At 48.3% G+C, this 15,423-nt stretch overlaps 1 protein-coding gene across 3 annotated transcripts in view; it reads left to right on the top strand.

Annotated features, from left to right (window-relative positions):
- Positions 1 to 15,423, top strand: part of DPYSL2 (dihydropyrimidinase like 2) — a 61,194-nt gene that overhangs the window by 3,277 nt on the left and 42,494 nt on the right. For 2 of the 3 annotated variants that reach the window (XM_032712524.1, XM_032712525.1), the window contains exon 3: positions 12,750 to 12,838. In XM_032712524.1, coding sequence (XP_032568415.1) covers positions 12,750 to 12,838 — 89 coding nt within the window. Of the gene's footprint in view, positions 1 to 8,218; positions 8,300 to 8,618; positions 8,658 to 12,749; positions 12,839 to 15,423 lie in introns of those variants that run through there. The other variant, XM_032712526.1, reaches the window with a different exon arrangement.

Raw genomic sequence — 15,423 nt, 5'->3', positions numbered from 1 at the left:
TTGTGTCTGTCCTGACCAGACCATTCTGTAGGCATCTATCATGTGCTGCCTCTGGGTCATTGCTGCCTCATAATTCAGGGTTAAGACCATCTCTGGAGGCACCAGGAAGGCTCAGTCTCAGTTTAAGCAGCATTTGCAGCTCAGCCTCTGGAGACAGTGTGACCTATTCAACAGGTCTGCAGCTCAGGGCTGAGCCAAGCTCTGCTGCTCCCAGCTGCCAGGCCTTGGAGAGTTCTATTTCCCATCTGAACTTTGTCATCCTCCCTGTTCCCACTGGTTCTGGAGCTGCTGGTCCAGTGTCTGAGCCCAGCTTAGTGCTCTGAGCCCCCAGCACTGGGGCAGGTCAAGGATGTCATGGTCAAAGCTGGGATTTCTTCAACAGGGCAGCAAACCCTTGGCCTGACTCTCCTGGCCTGGCTCTCAGGAACTGCTGTGCACCTGCAAGCCCATGTCCTGTGCTGGGATCTGGTGGATTTTGTGACAGCACCAGGGCAGGGACCTGTGGAAATCAGTCACGGTTGAAAAAGACCTCCAAGGTCACCGAGTCCACCCTGTGCCCCATCCCCACCTTGTCCCCCAGCCCAGAGCACTTCCTTGGGCATCTCCAGGGCTGGGGACTCCTAGGGGACTCCACCACCTCCCTGGGAAGCCCCTTCCAATGTTTAACAACCCTTTCCATGATGGAATTTCCCCAGTATCCAACCTGACCCTCCGCTGGTTGAGCTTGAGGCCGTTCCCTCTCCTCCTGTCCCTTGTTCCCTGGCAGCTCCCCCCTCCTGTCAGGGGGTTGCAGAGCCAGAAGGTCCCCCCTGAGCCTCCTTTTCTCCAGGCTGAGCCCCCCCAGCTCCCTCAGCTGCTCCTGCTGCTCCAGCCCCTTCCCAGCTCCCTCAGCTGTCCCTCTCAGGACTGACTCTCCAGACCCCTCCCCAGCTCCACTGCCCAAACACTGCTTTGCAGTCAGTGCAGAACCTGGAAGATACCTGGTCCCAGAGCAGGGAACTGCTGGAATGGCATCCCAGGGCAGTTTTCCTCTATTCCTTAGATGATCAGCCTGGAGAGAGGTGCACCCATCCACGGTTTGGAAAACCTTGGCCATCGCTCTCTTGGCCTGGGTCATTTCTCTGGGTGTATTCCCCAGATTTTCCACGTGTGTGGGGATTGTTATTCCTTCTGCCTGGCTCACCTGTTGACACTTTTGGGGCAGAGACAGCCTTCTAGGGAATGTCTACAGAGAAAAACAAAGGGGGCTTTAACCTGGTTTGCATCGAGAGCCTGAGTAGGTGCTGAGACACTTCAACACAAGGATAAGTCCTGGTATCCCAAATTTCCTCTTCCTTTGCCACCTTGTCATTACTCCAGTGATTCAGGTGGCTCCCCTGAGCACCTTTACATCCCTTTTTTGCACCCCTTAGCAGCAGTTCATAGGCTTTTGGGAAGAGGAGAGAACTGTGTGTAAACTGCTGGTCTAAACCAACAAAAGCCTATTGTAATAAGTAACAATAATGAACAAACAGAGAGCAGGAAAATATTTTTGTTTCAGAATTGACAGGAGAGGACTTGCTTGCAAAACACTGTCATGGAGCTTGTGACATGACTGGACTTTTTCCTAAAACCTCAAAGCTCTCAGGATCATAGTTGTTCGTTCCTGGAGAGAAATAATGAATAACAGGATGTTGTTGAGAGCTCAAATAATCACAGACTCTGGAACATTAATGGAACTGTTGTGTAAAACAAAGGAGCTGTTCCAGACAGCTGGAAATGCAGTTCTGAGTTCAATTTGCTACAATGCCCTGCAATTTTTCTAGCCTTGTTTCCACAATCACTGCTTGCAAAATAATCCTACAGGAGCATGACTTGCATGTTCTTCCAGTGGGTCCTGATGGTTTGTCTGACTGGGGCAAAAACCCAAACAGTGATGGGCACAAATGCCAAAGTCCTCTTAACTTCCTTGGTCCCTCTCAGAGCCACCAGTCTGCTGTTCCACACATCCAGTGGGGGTCTTGTGGGGTGGTTTTATATCCAGAATTTACCAGTACTGCTTTTTCATGCAGGAGTGAGCAAAGGGCTTTGGTGCAGGGCCAATGGATTATTTGGGCTAAAGACTGGAGGGGACAAATTGAACCCCTGGGGCCAGAACTGCCTGCTCAGTTTGGAGCTGGTGCAGGTTTTATCTCACAGTTCCTTGGTGTGCCACCCTTCTGGCACTGCCTTGGCCATCCTTTGGCATGACCATCTGTTTTTAGCAGGTGCTGAGCAATCACTTAACTCTGTTTTTTCCCTCCCCACACCACTTGTCTGTCCTGTGGCACGTTAAATCTGAGTGACTCTGCTGGGATGTTGGTATAAAGCTGGGAAATGACATTGGTAGCAAAGCTCATGTGAAGGTTGTGTGTGTGTGTTCTGCATCTTTTGGTCTAAAAAGTGGCAGAATCTGGAAGCAGCACAGCAGGAAACCTCCCAAAAAAACCAAACCCCTTTGCACTTCTGGGTGAATATTAATGTCCTGTTCTGTGGTCACCTCCCAGAGGGCAGGAATGAATCTCAAGGTGGAGAACAGAGGAGAGAATTTCAATTTGTCACTTAGCAATGATTGTCCTGTACCTCAGAGGTGGGCAAAGCTGGCTGGAACAACAGGGACAGCAATTGCTGAGAGCCTGATGCTTTGCCCTGCAGGTTTTTAGGGAAGGAGAAGGGATTTTAGGGAAGGAGAAGGGATTATAACCACAGAATCCCAGAACAGTCAGGGTTGGAAGGGACCTCTGGAGACCATCTAGTCCAATCCCCAAATAGTGGCAGGAAACAGTGCAAATCCCTGAAAACAGGCATTTCTTAGCCCCTACCTGTGGTTCCCATGGCCTGGGGATGCCACAGGGGGGGAAAGGGCAGGGCAGTGACAGGGGTGCCCGAATGTCCCATGCCCTTGTTCCAGAAATTCTGCATTTAGAGTGCAGGGCACAGCAGGATGTGGCTGTGAGTGGTTTGGAGAGGACAGCACATTTTTGCTGTGAATTGTACAACCCCTGACAGAGCAATCCCTGCCTAGAACCCTGAAGAGGGCTGGCTCATTCCTGATTATGTGACAGGTTGGTAAATTCAATGGGGAGCAGCAGCTCGGGCTCATTTAAGGCTGATTCTGTTGGATGCACCTGAAAGGCTCAGGACATTTCCCCCAACAAACACACCACAACAGTAACAGCCTCTTTAAAAGGTTATTTCTGAACCTTCTGAAGGCTTCCTGGGACAGCAAGAGAAACAAAATCAATTGGAAGGTTAATTTTAATTTGCAGATCGAATGCACGTTTTTATTGACCTGTTTGTGTGGCCAGAAAGTGAATCTCCCCCTTTTAACCTAAAATAGTCTGGATTCAGAACCAATTAAGCTGTTCCTCTGAGAAGCTGTATTATTTCTACCTCCTCCACGTTTCACCTCTGTGGTCATTTCCATTTCATGGCACTTATTTTTTTCACCTAAGAGAATAAAACAAGAGATGCTCATTGGGAGGTGTAATTCCCCCCTGTTATTTGATTTATAGCGACAGTTCTTTCATCATGTTTTGGGAAGGACAGATGTAACTCCTCCTGCCATGTATCAGCCTGGATTTAATGCTCCCAACACTTCCTGAGGTGGAGGGGGTTGCTGGATCCATGGGAAATTCCTTTCAAGTCACTGAGACTGGGCAGAGATTGGAGTGGGGAGAACTATGGCAGAAAATTAGGGTGAACTCCTGGTGGGTGAACTCCTGAAAGCTCTTTTGGCCCAGCCCTGCTGCCTCTGATCACAGCAGCAAGACCCTCACTGAGGTTGGGAGGGGGGGATTCTCCAACAGGGAATGGGATTATTTGTCTTTGACAAACCTACATGGAAATCCAGAGCCAGAATTTCAGACCCTTCCAGGAAATGCTTCAAATCCATCTCTCATCCCTCTTTCCACTGCACTTCAAAATGTGGATTTCCATTTGAAAGGTGATTTTTTTTTTTTAATTCCATGGCAAAATGTCCTTTTGGATAAACCTTCAAGAATCCAGTAGGAGGAAAAGCAATTGGGTGTTGCAGAAATTCTGTGGAGTTTGTTGCCATTACACTAAAATTCCACAGAGGAAGAAACTCTTTTAATAATTTTTTTTTTCCCCAACCTTCCAGCAGCTCCACAGTGGGAATAAAAATTCTTTGCCAAGCAAGTGCTTTATTCACAGAATCTGTGAGTTAGGATTCAGAGCTGATGTAAATTGATTTCCACTGGTGCCTGTGATGATTTATTTTAGCACAGATTATCACTGCACAGAGATTCTCGTCTTCTTGTGCCATTTTCCCTCCAGACCTTTCCAGAAGACAAATTTAGACAAATTTTAAGATGAGATAAGTTTTTGCTGCAAAGAGATGTGCTGCAGCACCTGGTGCCAGGATGGCTGGTGGGAATTCTGGCCAATATTCCCGTGAAGCCTAAGGATGGGTCAGGGACACTTGGCCAGGCTTCATCCTTGCCTTTATTAGTGTAGATTTGGAAATTCTTATTATCTCTGCCACCTTCTAATTTCTTCTGCTCAGCCCTCCCTGTGCACTAACAGACCTGTGGAAGGCAAAGTGTATCCACATTATCCCAAAATCCCATCTCTTCCTGCAGTACCTTGGCAGGTAACAGCACCTGGAGGAGAGCTGGGCTGGATACACACCTGCCAGGACCTGAGGAGGGCTTCAGTTCCCTTAACAAAGGACCCAACTCCTGCCCCTGCCATTTCATAAGGAGTTGTTTTTCCTCATTGAACTTGCAGGTGGAATTTATACACAAACCAGAGCTTTAGCAGAGGAATGAATCCTGGAATCCTGGAATGGTTTGGGTTGGAAAGGACCTTAAAGCTCATCCAGTCCCACCCCCTGGGACACCTCCCAGTATCCCAGGTGGCTCCAAGCCCCCTCAGAACCAGCCAAAAAGAGCAGAATACACCTCAGTAATTCCAGACTCTGCTCCCAACTTGTTCTCATCCCAACATTACCCTTAGCTCTTCTCCTTCCCTGCTGATCACCTCAGGTGTGTTTATACAGCAGGTAACATCCCTTCCTTTGTTTAGCAAGGCTAAATAAGTCCATTTTTCCATTTATATTAACTTTTAAATTAGGTATTTTGACAACCTTTTAGCTCATTGCTAAAAGGAAACAAAATTGGGCCACATTGGTGTGATGGAGCTGGAAGGACACCCCTGGGAGCTCAGTTTTGTCCTAAATCACGTGAACTTTTAAAAATCTGGTGCTGTGTGGGTGTTGACTGTTGAACCACCGTGTTCTGCAGCCCTTTAATCTCTCCATTTATTTTATTCTGCACTACTTAGGTTCTTGATGGGAAAGAAAAGCTAAGTGTCACCTGAAGATTGGTTGTTGCTTTGTGACCCTGGGCACTGCTGGATTGGAGTTATGGAATAGATGGGTATGGAATAGATGGGTATGGAATAGATGGGTATGGAATACTCAGCCTCCAAATTCTGCTGCTCTGCATTTAGCCCATGTGCAGCAAGGAGCCTTTTATTTTTTAAAAAGAAGGAGTTGAAATAGCTGTCTTTGAGCAGCTGAAATGGGCTTTAGATGGCTCAGTGTGCTGAGAACATCATCACCCTTCAAGGGTTTCTGTTTCTTCTCCCAGCACTGGACCTGTGGGAGATGGATGGATGGAAGGATGGATGGATGGATGGATGGATGGATGGATGGATGGATGGATGGATGGATGGATGGAAGGATGGATGGATGGTTTTCTGGGCCCGTGTTTGTGGTTAGAATCCTGTTGGTGCTGCCAGGGGAAGGATCTTGAACTTGGCAGCTGGATTTAGCATCTTTAATCTGCTGCCCAAGGGCCTCGGTGCCACCTCTCAGCCCCTTGAGGTGGTTCCTCTTACTGAAGGCCCCCTCTGACCTGAGGCACAAAATCACTCTGATCTGAAACCGAGGAGCAAAACTTGTGTTAAAGAGCAGAAAAGGAACAGTTGCACTGCCTAAATTTAGAGATCTGAGGCAGATTTTTGCTTCCACGTTCTGAGCAAAAACATGCTGAGGCTTCAAAACTTCTCCCAGCACGGATCAGAGGGGCAGGGAAACTCATTTAGTATTGTCTATTCTAATCATTAAATCAAAATAAAGCCCTACAGGCTGACAAATTAATCATTTTGCCACTGTCATAATGAGCCACTTTTTCATTTGCTACTAATTGGATATTAACTGATTGGCATATCAGCTCCTTAATGCTGCCTGATGTCCTGCCTATAGCCAGGAAAAGCTCCTTGATCCCTTTCCTTATAAATCCCTGTGGATGGAAGGACATAGAAGGTCCTGGTAGGCGTCTGTTTGAACAGATGTTGCCTTTATAATGATTTTTTTCTGATATATAGTAAAGGTTTCATTTCTTCACGTGTTGGGGGTGTAAAGGTCATCACATTTCGTGACAGGAGAAACTTGTGTGATGTGAAATTCCCTCCTGGCTGAGGGAAGAAGGTAAGTCTTGGGTCATCAACTATCTGCCATAGCCTTCAAGCAGCAATGGATTTGTGCTATTTGTGGGTTCTCCTAAAGGTGTGTTGTGCCTTTCCCCAGCACAGCTGTTGCCAGAGGGACCTGCCTGCTCCCAAATCCCACCTCATCCCTGCACTGGGCCAAGTGCACCGTGAATAACAAGGAAAATATTTATACCATTTAATACATTTCTTTCCTTGAAGTACCAGCTTATGGAGTTCAGGGAGTGAGAAATTTAACACTCCAAGTGTGACTGAAACATGGAACACGGAGTTGGCAGCACTGGAATAGTAAGGAATGGTCGGAGGGACCGGAGAGGACCCCCAATGCCTGGGTGTGTAGCTCTGAGCCCACATTTCCCTGGCACTAAAGCTCAGGTTAGTGACCACAGGTGTGTGTGTGTGGGGTGGATCCGGGATGGATTTTCTGGACAAGGTGTGGGAAAATGCAGACTGGAAAACCAAAGGGCCGGGAGCAGCTTCAAAGCTTGGGTTTCCTCCCCGTTTGCTGCACGGGAGCGGCTTCAAACCTTCATTTCTCCGCTAAAATTGGCTGATCGGGAGCTCCGGGAGGGGCAGGGTGGGACAAAGAAGATGGAAGGCGGTGCTTTCCACACCGGGCGCCCTCCGCTCCTCCCGGGGGTCTCGCAGCCCCGGCGGGGGTTGGGTTGGGGTTTCCACATCCTCCTGGATGGGGAGGTCGTTTCCTCTCCTCCCGAGGCTCTCACAGCCCTGATGGGGGATGGATGGGGTGTCCGCATCCCATGGGATGAGGGGGACGCTTCTTCCCCTCCCGGGGGTTTCACAGCCCCGGCGGGGGATGGATTGGGGTGTCCGCATCACCCGGCATCGGAGGGGGGTCGCTTCCTCCCATCTCGGGGGGTCTCGCATCCCAGTCGGGGGATGGACTGGAGGTGTCTGCAGCCCCCGAGATGGGAGGGGTCGTTTCCTGTCCTCCCAGGAGTCCCGCAGCCCCGGCGGGCTCCTCTGGGGGTGTCCGCATCCCCCGGGAATGGTGGGGTCACTTCCTCCCCTCCCGGGGGTCTCACAGCCCCGTGGGGGCTGGATGATGGATGGGGGTGTTCGCATCCCCCAGGATTGGAGGGGGGGTCATTTCCACTCCTCCCGGGGGTCTCGCATTCCCGCTGGGGGATGGATTGGGGTGTCCGCAGCCCTCGGGCTGGGAGGGGTCGTATTCTCTCCTCCTGGGGGTCTCGCATCCCCGTCGGGGGATGGATTGGGGGTGTCCGCATCGCGCGGGATGGGCGGGGGTCGTTCCGCTGCGCCCCGCCCTGCCCTCCCCGCCCAGCGCGGCAGCTCCGCTACCCCGGAGCTCCCCCGCGGGGCGGTGGCTCGGTGGCCGCGGGGAGGGGCCGGTGCGTCCCGATTTATCCCGGTTTATCCCGACGCGTCCCTCTCCCTTTCCCGATCCACCCCCCCCCCCCGCTCTCCGCCGGCAGCGCGCGGCCCCTCCCACCCGCCCTCATTTGCATACAGGCGCGTCTTCCGACCTCCCATTGGGCGGCGGGCGCCGCTGATTTGCATCCCGTCGGGCGCTCAGCCAATGGCGCGGCGAGGCGGGCGGGGCGTGGCCCGCGCGCGGCGGGGGCCGCATGCGCCGCTGCCGCCCCGGGCTGGGCCGGGCTTGGCTGGGCCGGGCTTGGCCGGGGCTGGGCCGGGCTTGGGTTGGGCTCTGCCGGGGCTGGGTTGGGCTCTGCCGGGGCTGGGCCGGGCTCCGGGCGCAGGGAAGAAAGGGAGACGCGCAGGGCTGGCTGCTTCTCCCGTTCCTGCCATTGCGGAGAGCACGGTTCGCCTCCCCCCCCCGCCCCGCTCTCCCCTTCCCCGGGATCGCTGTGGTTTGGCCTCTAATTGGGGATTTATTTTTTTTTTCTTTTATCCTGTTGGGTTTTTTTTTTAAATTTTTTTATTTAATTTTTTTTTTTTTTTTTTTTAATCACGCCGGTGGAGGGGAGGTCTCGCGGAGCGGTCGCTGCCGAGCGGGGAGACAATAGCGGTGCAGCAGCCGCCGCGCTTCTCTCTCTTAAAAACAACAGCAAAAAAAAAAAAAAATAATTAACCTTATCGCATAAACGCACCGGGGGTTGATTTTTTTTTTTTTTCCCAAGATGTCTTATCAGGGGAAGAAAAATATCCCGCGGATCACGGTGAGTGGAATAGCGGCGGGGAAGGGGGAGGGGTGCGCGGGGATGGAGCCCTTTGTGTGCCGGAGCGATGCGGGGCTGGGGCAGGATAATGGGATCAGGGATAATGCGGCGCTTCCTGTGCTGCAGAGCCCGGGGGGGGCTCCGGGGGGGGAGCCGGGGTCGGCGGAGCCGGGGGATGCTGAGCCCCGGCCGGGGGCGGGTTCGGCGGCATCGCCCCCGCGGTACCGAGGGGACCCCCGGGCGGGGGCATCGGTGCCCTCGGGGGGTGCCTGGGGTGGGCTCTCCCGACCCCGGGGTGTGCCCAGGGTGGGCTCGGTGCCCTCTCTGTGTGCCCGGGGAGAGGTCCCAGCCCTCGGTGTATTCCCGAGGAGGGGTCCCTGCCCTCGGGATGTGCCCAGGGAGGGGTCCCTGCCCTCGGGATGTGCCCAAGGAGGGGTCCCTGCCCTCGGGATGTGCCCAGGGAGGGGTCCCTGCCCTCGGGATGTGCCCAGGGAGGGGTCCCTGCCCTCGGAGTGTGCCCAGGGAGGGGTCCCTGCCCTCGGGATGTGCCCAGGGAGGGGTCCCTGCCCTCGGGATGTGCCCAAGGAGGGGTCCCTGCCCTCGGGATGTGCCCAGGGAGGGGTCCCTGCCCTCGGGATGTGCCCAGGGAGGGGTCCCTGCCCTCGGGATGTGCCCAAGGAGGGGTCCCTGCCCTCGGGATGTGCCCAAGGAGGGGTCCCTGCCCTCGGGATGTGCCCAAGGAGGGGTCCCTGCCCCCGGGATGTGCCCAGGGAGGGGTCCCTGCCCTCGGGATGTGCCCAGGGAGGGGTCCCTGCCCTCGGGATGTGCCCAGGGAGGGGTCCCTGCCCTCGGGATGTGCCCAGGGAGGGGTCCCTGCCCTCGGGGTGTGCCCAAGGAGGGGTCCCTGCCCTCGGGATGTGCCCAAGGAGGGGTCCCTATCCTCGGGATGTGCCCAGGGAGGGGTCCTTGCCCTCGGGATGTGCCCAGGGAGGGGTCCCTGCCCTCGGGATGTGCCCAGGGAGGGGTCCCTGCCCTCGGGATGTGCCCAGGGAGGGATCCCTGCCCTCGGGATGTGCCCAGGGTGGTCTCTCCTTGTCCCCGGGGGCCTCTCCCTGCCCTCGGTGTGTGCCCGGAGTGGGGACCGCCAGCCCTCGCTGTATTCCCGGGGAGGGGTCCCTGCCCTCGGGGTGTGCCCAGGGTGGGCTCTCCTTGCCCCCGGGGGGCTCTGCCAGCCCTCGGGGTGTTCCCGGGGAGGGGTCCCTGCCCTCGGTGCCTTCCGGGGTGGGCTCGGTGCCCCCGGTTTGTGCTCCATCCCCGCCCGCCCCATCCCGGCGAAGGGGCGGCTCCGGGCGGGGGGGGATCAGCCCGAGCCCCTCCATCCCCGCCCGGGGATGGTCCAGGATCGCCTTTTCTTCCCCAAGAAGCTTCTGGCAAGGCGCAGGTCTCGGAGCGATCCTGGGGGAGCAGGGAAGGAGCCGTTATGTAAAATCCAACCCCCTCCCTCGGTCTCCTTGTTGTGGGAGCCGATTTAGGGCAGGTATTGCGGATTCGAGGGTACCAACTTTTGGTTACGTAAGACATTCCCGTCTAACGGGCTGCTGGAGCCGCTGCTTGTTTGTATTTTTATTTTTATTTTTTTTTTTTTTGGACACGGGAGTTTTTCATCCTTGCCAGCCGCTCCTTGCCCAGCCCCACGGACACACCCATCCTCGTCCTCCTTCCTCATCCTCGGGGGCAGGAAAGGGAGCTCGGAAACGCGGCTTTGACGTGTCAGTATTTGGGCAGGAGCCGCTGGGTTGGACAATTACAGTGGGGAAGAAACGCGGGGGATGCACAGAATTGTGAAAAACGAAGCATCCTTTTTTTTTTAATTTATTTTTTTTAATTTTTTTTTTTTGGGGTAGGGAGGTAGTTCCCCTCCAAGATCCAACGGTAAAGAGTTTAAAAAGCTGTTTGAAAGGGAGATGGAGGTTCCTGCTGAACCCCTGTCACGGGCCACGAGTAACATGACGCATTTTTCTTCTGGCTGAACGCTCTGATTTATGTTGTGTGCGCCCAACCCTCCTGTGAAGGGATGGGGAAAATCACATTCTGCCCTTATTTGCCGTGGTATAAACCTGGAATTACCAGCTGGGACTTAAAGCTTGAAGAAGGAGGATAATGGATGTGTGGCTGCCCTGGTTTCTCTGCATCCACAGGGTGAATAACATGGATTTACTGGCAGGGCCTCACACAAACTGCCTGTGCTTTTGTCTCCAAGGTGCTGGAGATGAGCAGGAGGATTCACCCTCATCTCAGACCCCTAAATCCTCAGCAGCAGCCCTGCTTATTAGCAGAAGCATCATTAAAATGCCCCAGGCTGCATTTTTATGGCCACTATACATATATATTTTTCCTTCTTCCTCCCTAACTGATGCCCAGTGCGTTGGGACTCGGGCTGGGGGTGACATCCAAGGCCAAACTCGCTCACTGGGCTGGCACAGGGAGCCTGCTCTGGAGGTGGCATCAGCACTGCAGTGCTTCTGGAGGTGATAAACATGTAGGGCAGTTGGCTGGCCTGGAAAGACAGGTGGGTTTTTCACACCCCACCTCAATTCATCCCGGCTCATTGGCATTGGCAGCAGCTCCTAAATTTAAATCTTGGGGTTTTCTTTGGTTTTGGAGTCGGTGGCGTTGCCCAGGGAGAGTCTCCCGTTGCAGCAGGAGGAGGAAGGAGATGGAAAAAAAAGAGGGAGAAGGACTTGCCATCTCATAGATGTTCAGCAGTTGTGTAAAAGATGGATGTAATGGGATAAAACAGGAGCTGATGAAATTCCTGTGGCCTCTTTGGTGTTAAAAGGGCCGTGTCAGCCTGTGTCAGTTGAGAATTGGGTGTTCCAACTCTTCAGCTTTTTGGGAAAACTCCTGATTCTTCCTTCTGTTTGAGCAGTGGAGCTGCTCCTTGAAATAAGGGCCCTGAGCAGCACTGTCACTGCATTATACATATTTTCTGTAAGTTCAGGGCACTTCTGAGTTAAATTCCTGCTTCCCACCCCTTGTTAAAGTCAGCTTTTGGTTCCCCGAGCCCTTGGCTGTGCTGGGATCGCTTTGTTCTCTCCCAAAGGCATTTTTTGGGAGGAGGAGAAAGAATCACAGTCAGTACAAGTGCAGATTCGGGGGCCAAGGTGTGGTTTAAACCAAACACTGCATAACGTGTGTGCTTTGCCTTAAACATTCATCTGCTTCAAAAATGCCTCTGTGATGTGGGGAACGGAGGAGCCAGGGGGGTGCAGCAGCCACTTTTAACTCTCCTCCCACCCAGAGCTCTGCAGAGTGTTTCACTTTGGTTTGTGGCTACTGCAAAAAAAAAAAAAAAAAAAAAAAAAAAAAAAAAGATACATTTGTTTTTGCCCTAAAAAAATCTGGCAGAGGCGAGATGTACCCTGTGCTGTGATAAAATCACCTTGCCTGATAGCTGCCTTGTTGTAATAACCTCCCTGTTCCTGCCAAAGTGCCTTCTGATTCGAGGAAATCTTAATAAATCCTTCTCCCAAACTCCGGGTGCTGCTCCCTGCTCGCTTCCATCTGGTTGTGCAGTGGAGCTCTGGAAGGGCTCCGAGAGGATCCACTGCAGGGAGACATCACTAAATTGGACCAGAGGAGGTTGTTTGTGTTGTGTAACCCCTGGCAACAGACTTTTGGGCCATTTCCCTGACAGCAGTTGACTCAACGTTGAGCCAAGTAGTGACTCCACTGTGTGGGTGCAGATAGGAAATTGTGCCTCAAAAATAGAGATGTGGCTCTTCCACACCCCTGTGAGGATTATTTAATGCTGCTGCTGCTGCTGCACGTGGTGCTGCCAAGCTGCAGGTAGGAGTGGAGCTGCCAATAAACCCCCTCCTGATGTTTTTTGATCACGGGTGTGATGAAAGGACTCGGGGCCGCAGTGCAATATTTTATCTTTGCAGTTGAAAGTGCAGCAGTTGACTGGTGTTTTGACAGTGCTCTGGTGAATAATGCAGAGCTTGATGCCTTCCCTCCCCTTTTATCTCTGGAGTGACACTGCAGACTGCCAGCCTTCCCTCTGAGTAATTGTGTCTCCTTCTGTTGCAGAGTGATCGTCTCTTGATCAAAGGTGGTAAAATAGTTAATGACGACCAGTCTTTTTATGCAGACATTTACATGGAGGATGGGTTGATAAAGTAAGTGAATCTTGATCTTCTGCTGTGGTTGGGGCTGTGCAGAAATGCACTGCAGAGAGCAAGCAATGCCTCAGTCTCACTGAGCTCTGTTAAACTGCAGTGGGGGAAAAAAAAAAAAAAAAAGAATATTTCACGTATATCCTGGTGTTTAATGAAGGGGCTTTAAAAACAAGGTGTTGAATTAAATAAACAACTGGGCCCAAACCCCACTGGCTCAAAGGAGGTACTTACATGTGCTTAATTTTAGCCATGTGAGCAGCCCCATGCTGAGATGACACATGTGTTTGAAGTTATCCGTGTTGTAATGTTTTACTGAGTTATGACTTCAGATATTTTGAATCCAGAGTTCAGCGTCCTAACCCAGTTAATTCTGTTTTAGGATGGGAGGCTGGACTTAGGTGACCTCTTGCAGCGCTGACCTCTCTGGTTCTGGGATGCAGAGATCAATCCAGCCCCCCCTCAAAGGTCAAACCCAAAGAGGTTCAGACCTCTTTTGGTGTTTTCAGCCCCGAAAACATGCCTTTCTGGCACGTTAAATCCATGACAGATTTCTTTGGAAAATGACTCCTAGGAAAAAAAACAAAACAAAACAACACAAAAGGACAAGCCAGAGGTTGCAAACAAGGAATTTTCCTGTTCTGCATAAACAGGCAGCACATGTGCTTTGTTAATCAAGGTTAAAAGTTAAAGGAGCCAGCCAGGGACAGCTCATTAATTGCAGGGTGTCATCCACTGCTGCACTTGGGAAAGGAGCTGGGCTGGAGGCACCTCCGAGGCTCTCACCAGGAATTTGGGAACCAGGGTCTGCCTGGAGTTGTGCTCGTGCAGGAAAGGAGACAAGAGAGAAGCAGAAAATTCTCCCAGTGCTCCTAAAGCAGTGCTGAGGTCTGGATGGCTGTGGGAGAGCTGGGATCAAGGGTTCAGCTGCCACTTGGTCACCTCTTCCTTCCTGTGTTAAAAAAATAAGTATATTTCTAATTTATATTTATATAAATTTATATAAACAATATATTTATACTATATATAAATATGTAAATATATACATTTATATTTATATAAATGTATATCAATATATATAAATTATATCAATTTATATATATAAATTGAAAATGTATATCAATATATATAGAAATTATATCCATTTATATATATAAATTGAAAATGTATATCAATATATAGATAAATTATATCAATTTACATATATAAATTGAAAATGTATATCAATATATAGATAAATTATATCCATTTATATATATTAATTGAAAATGTATATCAATATATAGATAAATTATATCCATTTATATACATAAATTGAAAATGTATATCAATATATAGATAAATTATATCCATTTATATACATAAATTGAAAATGTATATCAATATATAGATAAATTATATCCATTTATATATATAAATTGATATATAAAATATAAATAGATAAATATAAAATGCAACAGAAATGTAAATATCTAAAGAAAAATATAAAATAATTCCTTTATTATCAATATATTTCCAATTTATATTTATATAAATAATATATTCTTACTATATATAAATACATAAATATATTATATATTTATATAAATTTATACCAGTTTATATATATAAATTGATATAATATATAAAATATAAATAGGTAAATGTAAAATACAACAGAAATGTAAATATACAAACAAAAATATAAAATAATCCCTTTACTATAAATATATTTCTAATTTATATTTTTATATATATAATTGATGTAATATAGAAAATATAAATAGATGAATATAAAACATGATAGACAAGTATATAAACAAAAATATTAACCAATTCCTTTATTATAAATATATTTCTAATTTATATTTTTATATTTATAATTGATACAGTGTAGAAAATATAAATAGATAAATATAAAACACGATAGAAATATAAATGTATAAACAAAAATATAAAATAATCTCTTTATTATAAATATTTCTAATTTATATTTTTATATATATGATTGATACCATATAGAAAATATAAATAGATAAATATAAAATACGATAGAAATAGAAATATACAAACAAAAATATAAAATAACTCCTTTATTATAAATGTATATATAATTTATATATAATTGATACAATATAGAAAATGTAAGTAGATAAATATAAACCGCAATAGAAATAGAAATATACAAACAAAAAAAATAAAATAATTCCTTTATTATAAATATATTTATAATTTGTATTTTTATATATATAATTGATAGAATATAGAAAATATAAATAAATATAAACCACGATAGAAATAGAAATAAACAAAAATATAAAATAATTCCTTTATTATGAATATATTTATAATTTATATATATATATAATTGATAGAATATAGAAAATATAAATAAATATAAACCACGATAGAAATAGAAATAAACAAAAATGTAAAATAATTCCTTTATTATAAATATATTTATATTTATATGTAGTTGATAAAATATATAAAATATAAATAAATATAAACCACGATAGAAATAGAAATAAACAAAAATATAAATGTTTATATTATATTGTAATATAATATATTACATTATAATTATATAATACATTATAATTTATTAT

Source organism: Chiroxiphia lanceolata, chromosome 28 (genome assembly GCF_009829145.1).
Source record: "Chiroxiphia lanceolata isolate bChiLan1 chromosome 28, bChiLan1.pri, whole genome shotgun sequence".
Classification (NCBI taxonomy): domain Eukaryota; kingdom Metazoa; phylum Chordata; class Aves; order Passeriformes; family Pipridae; genus Chiroxiphia; species Chiroxiphia lanceolata.
The sequence above is the reverse complement of the archived record's forward strand: the minus strand, read 5'-3'. Positions and strand labels throughout refer to the sequence as shown.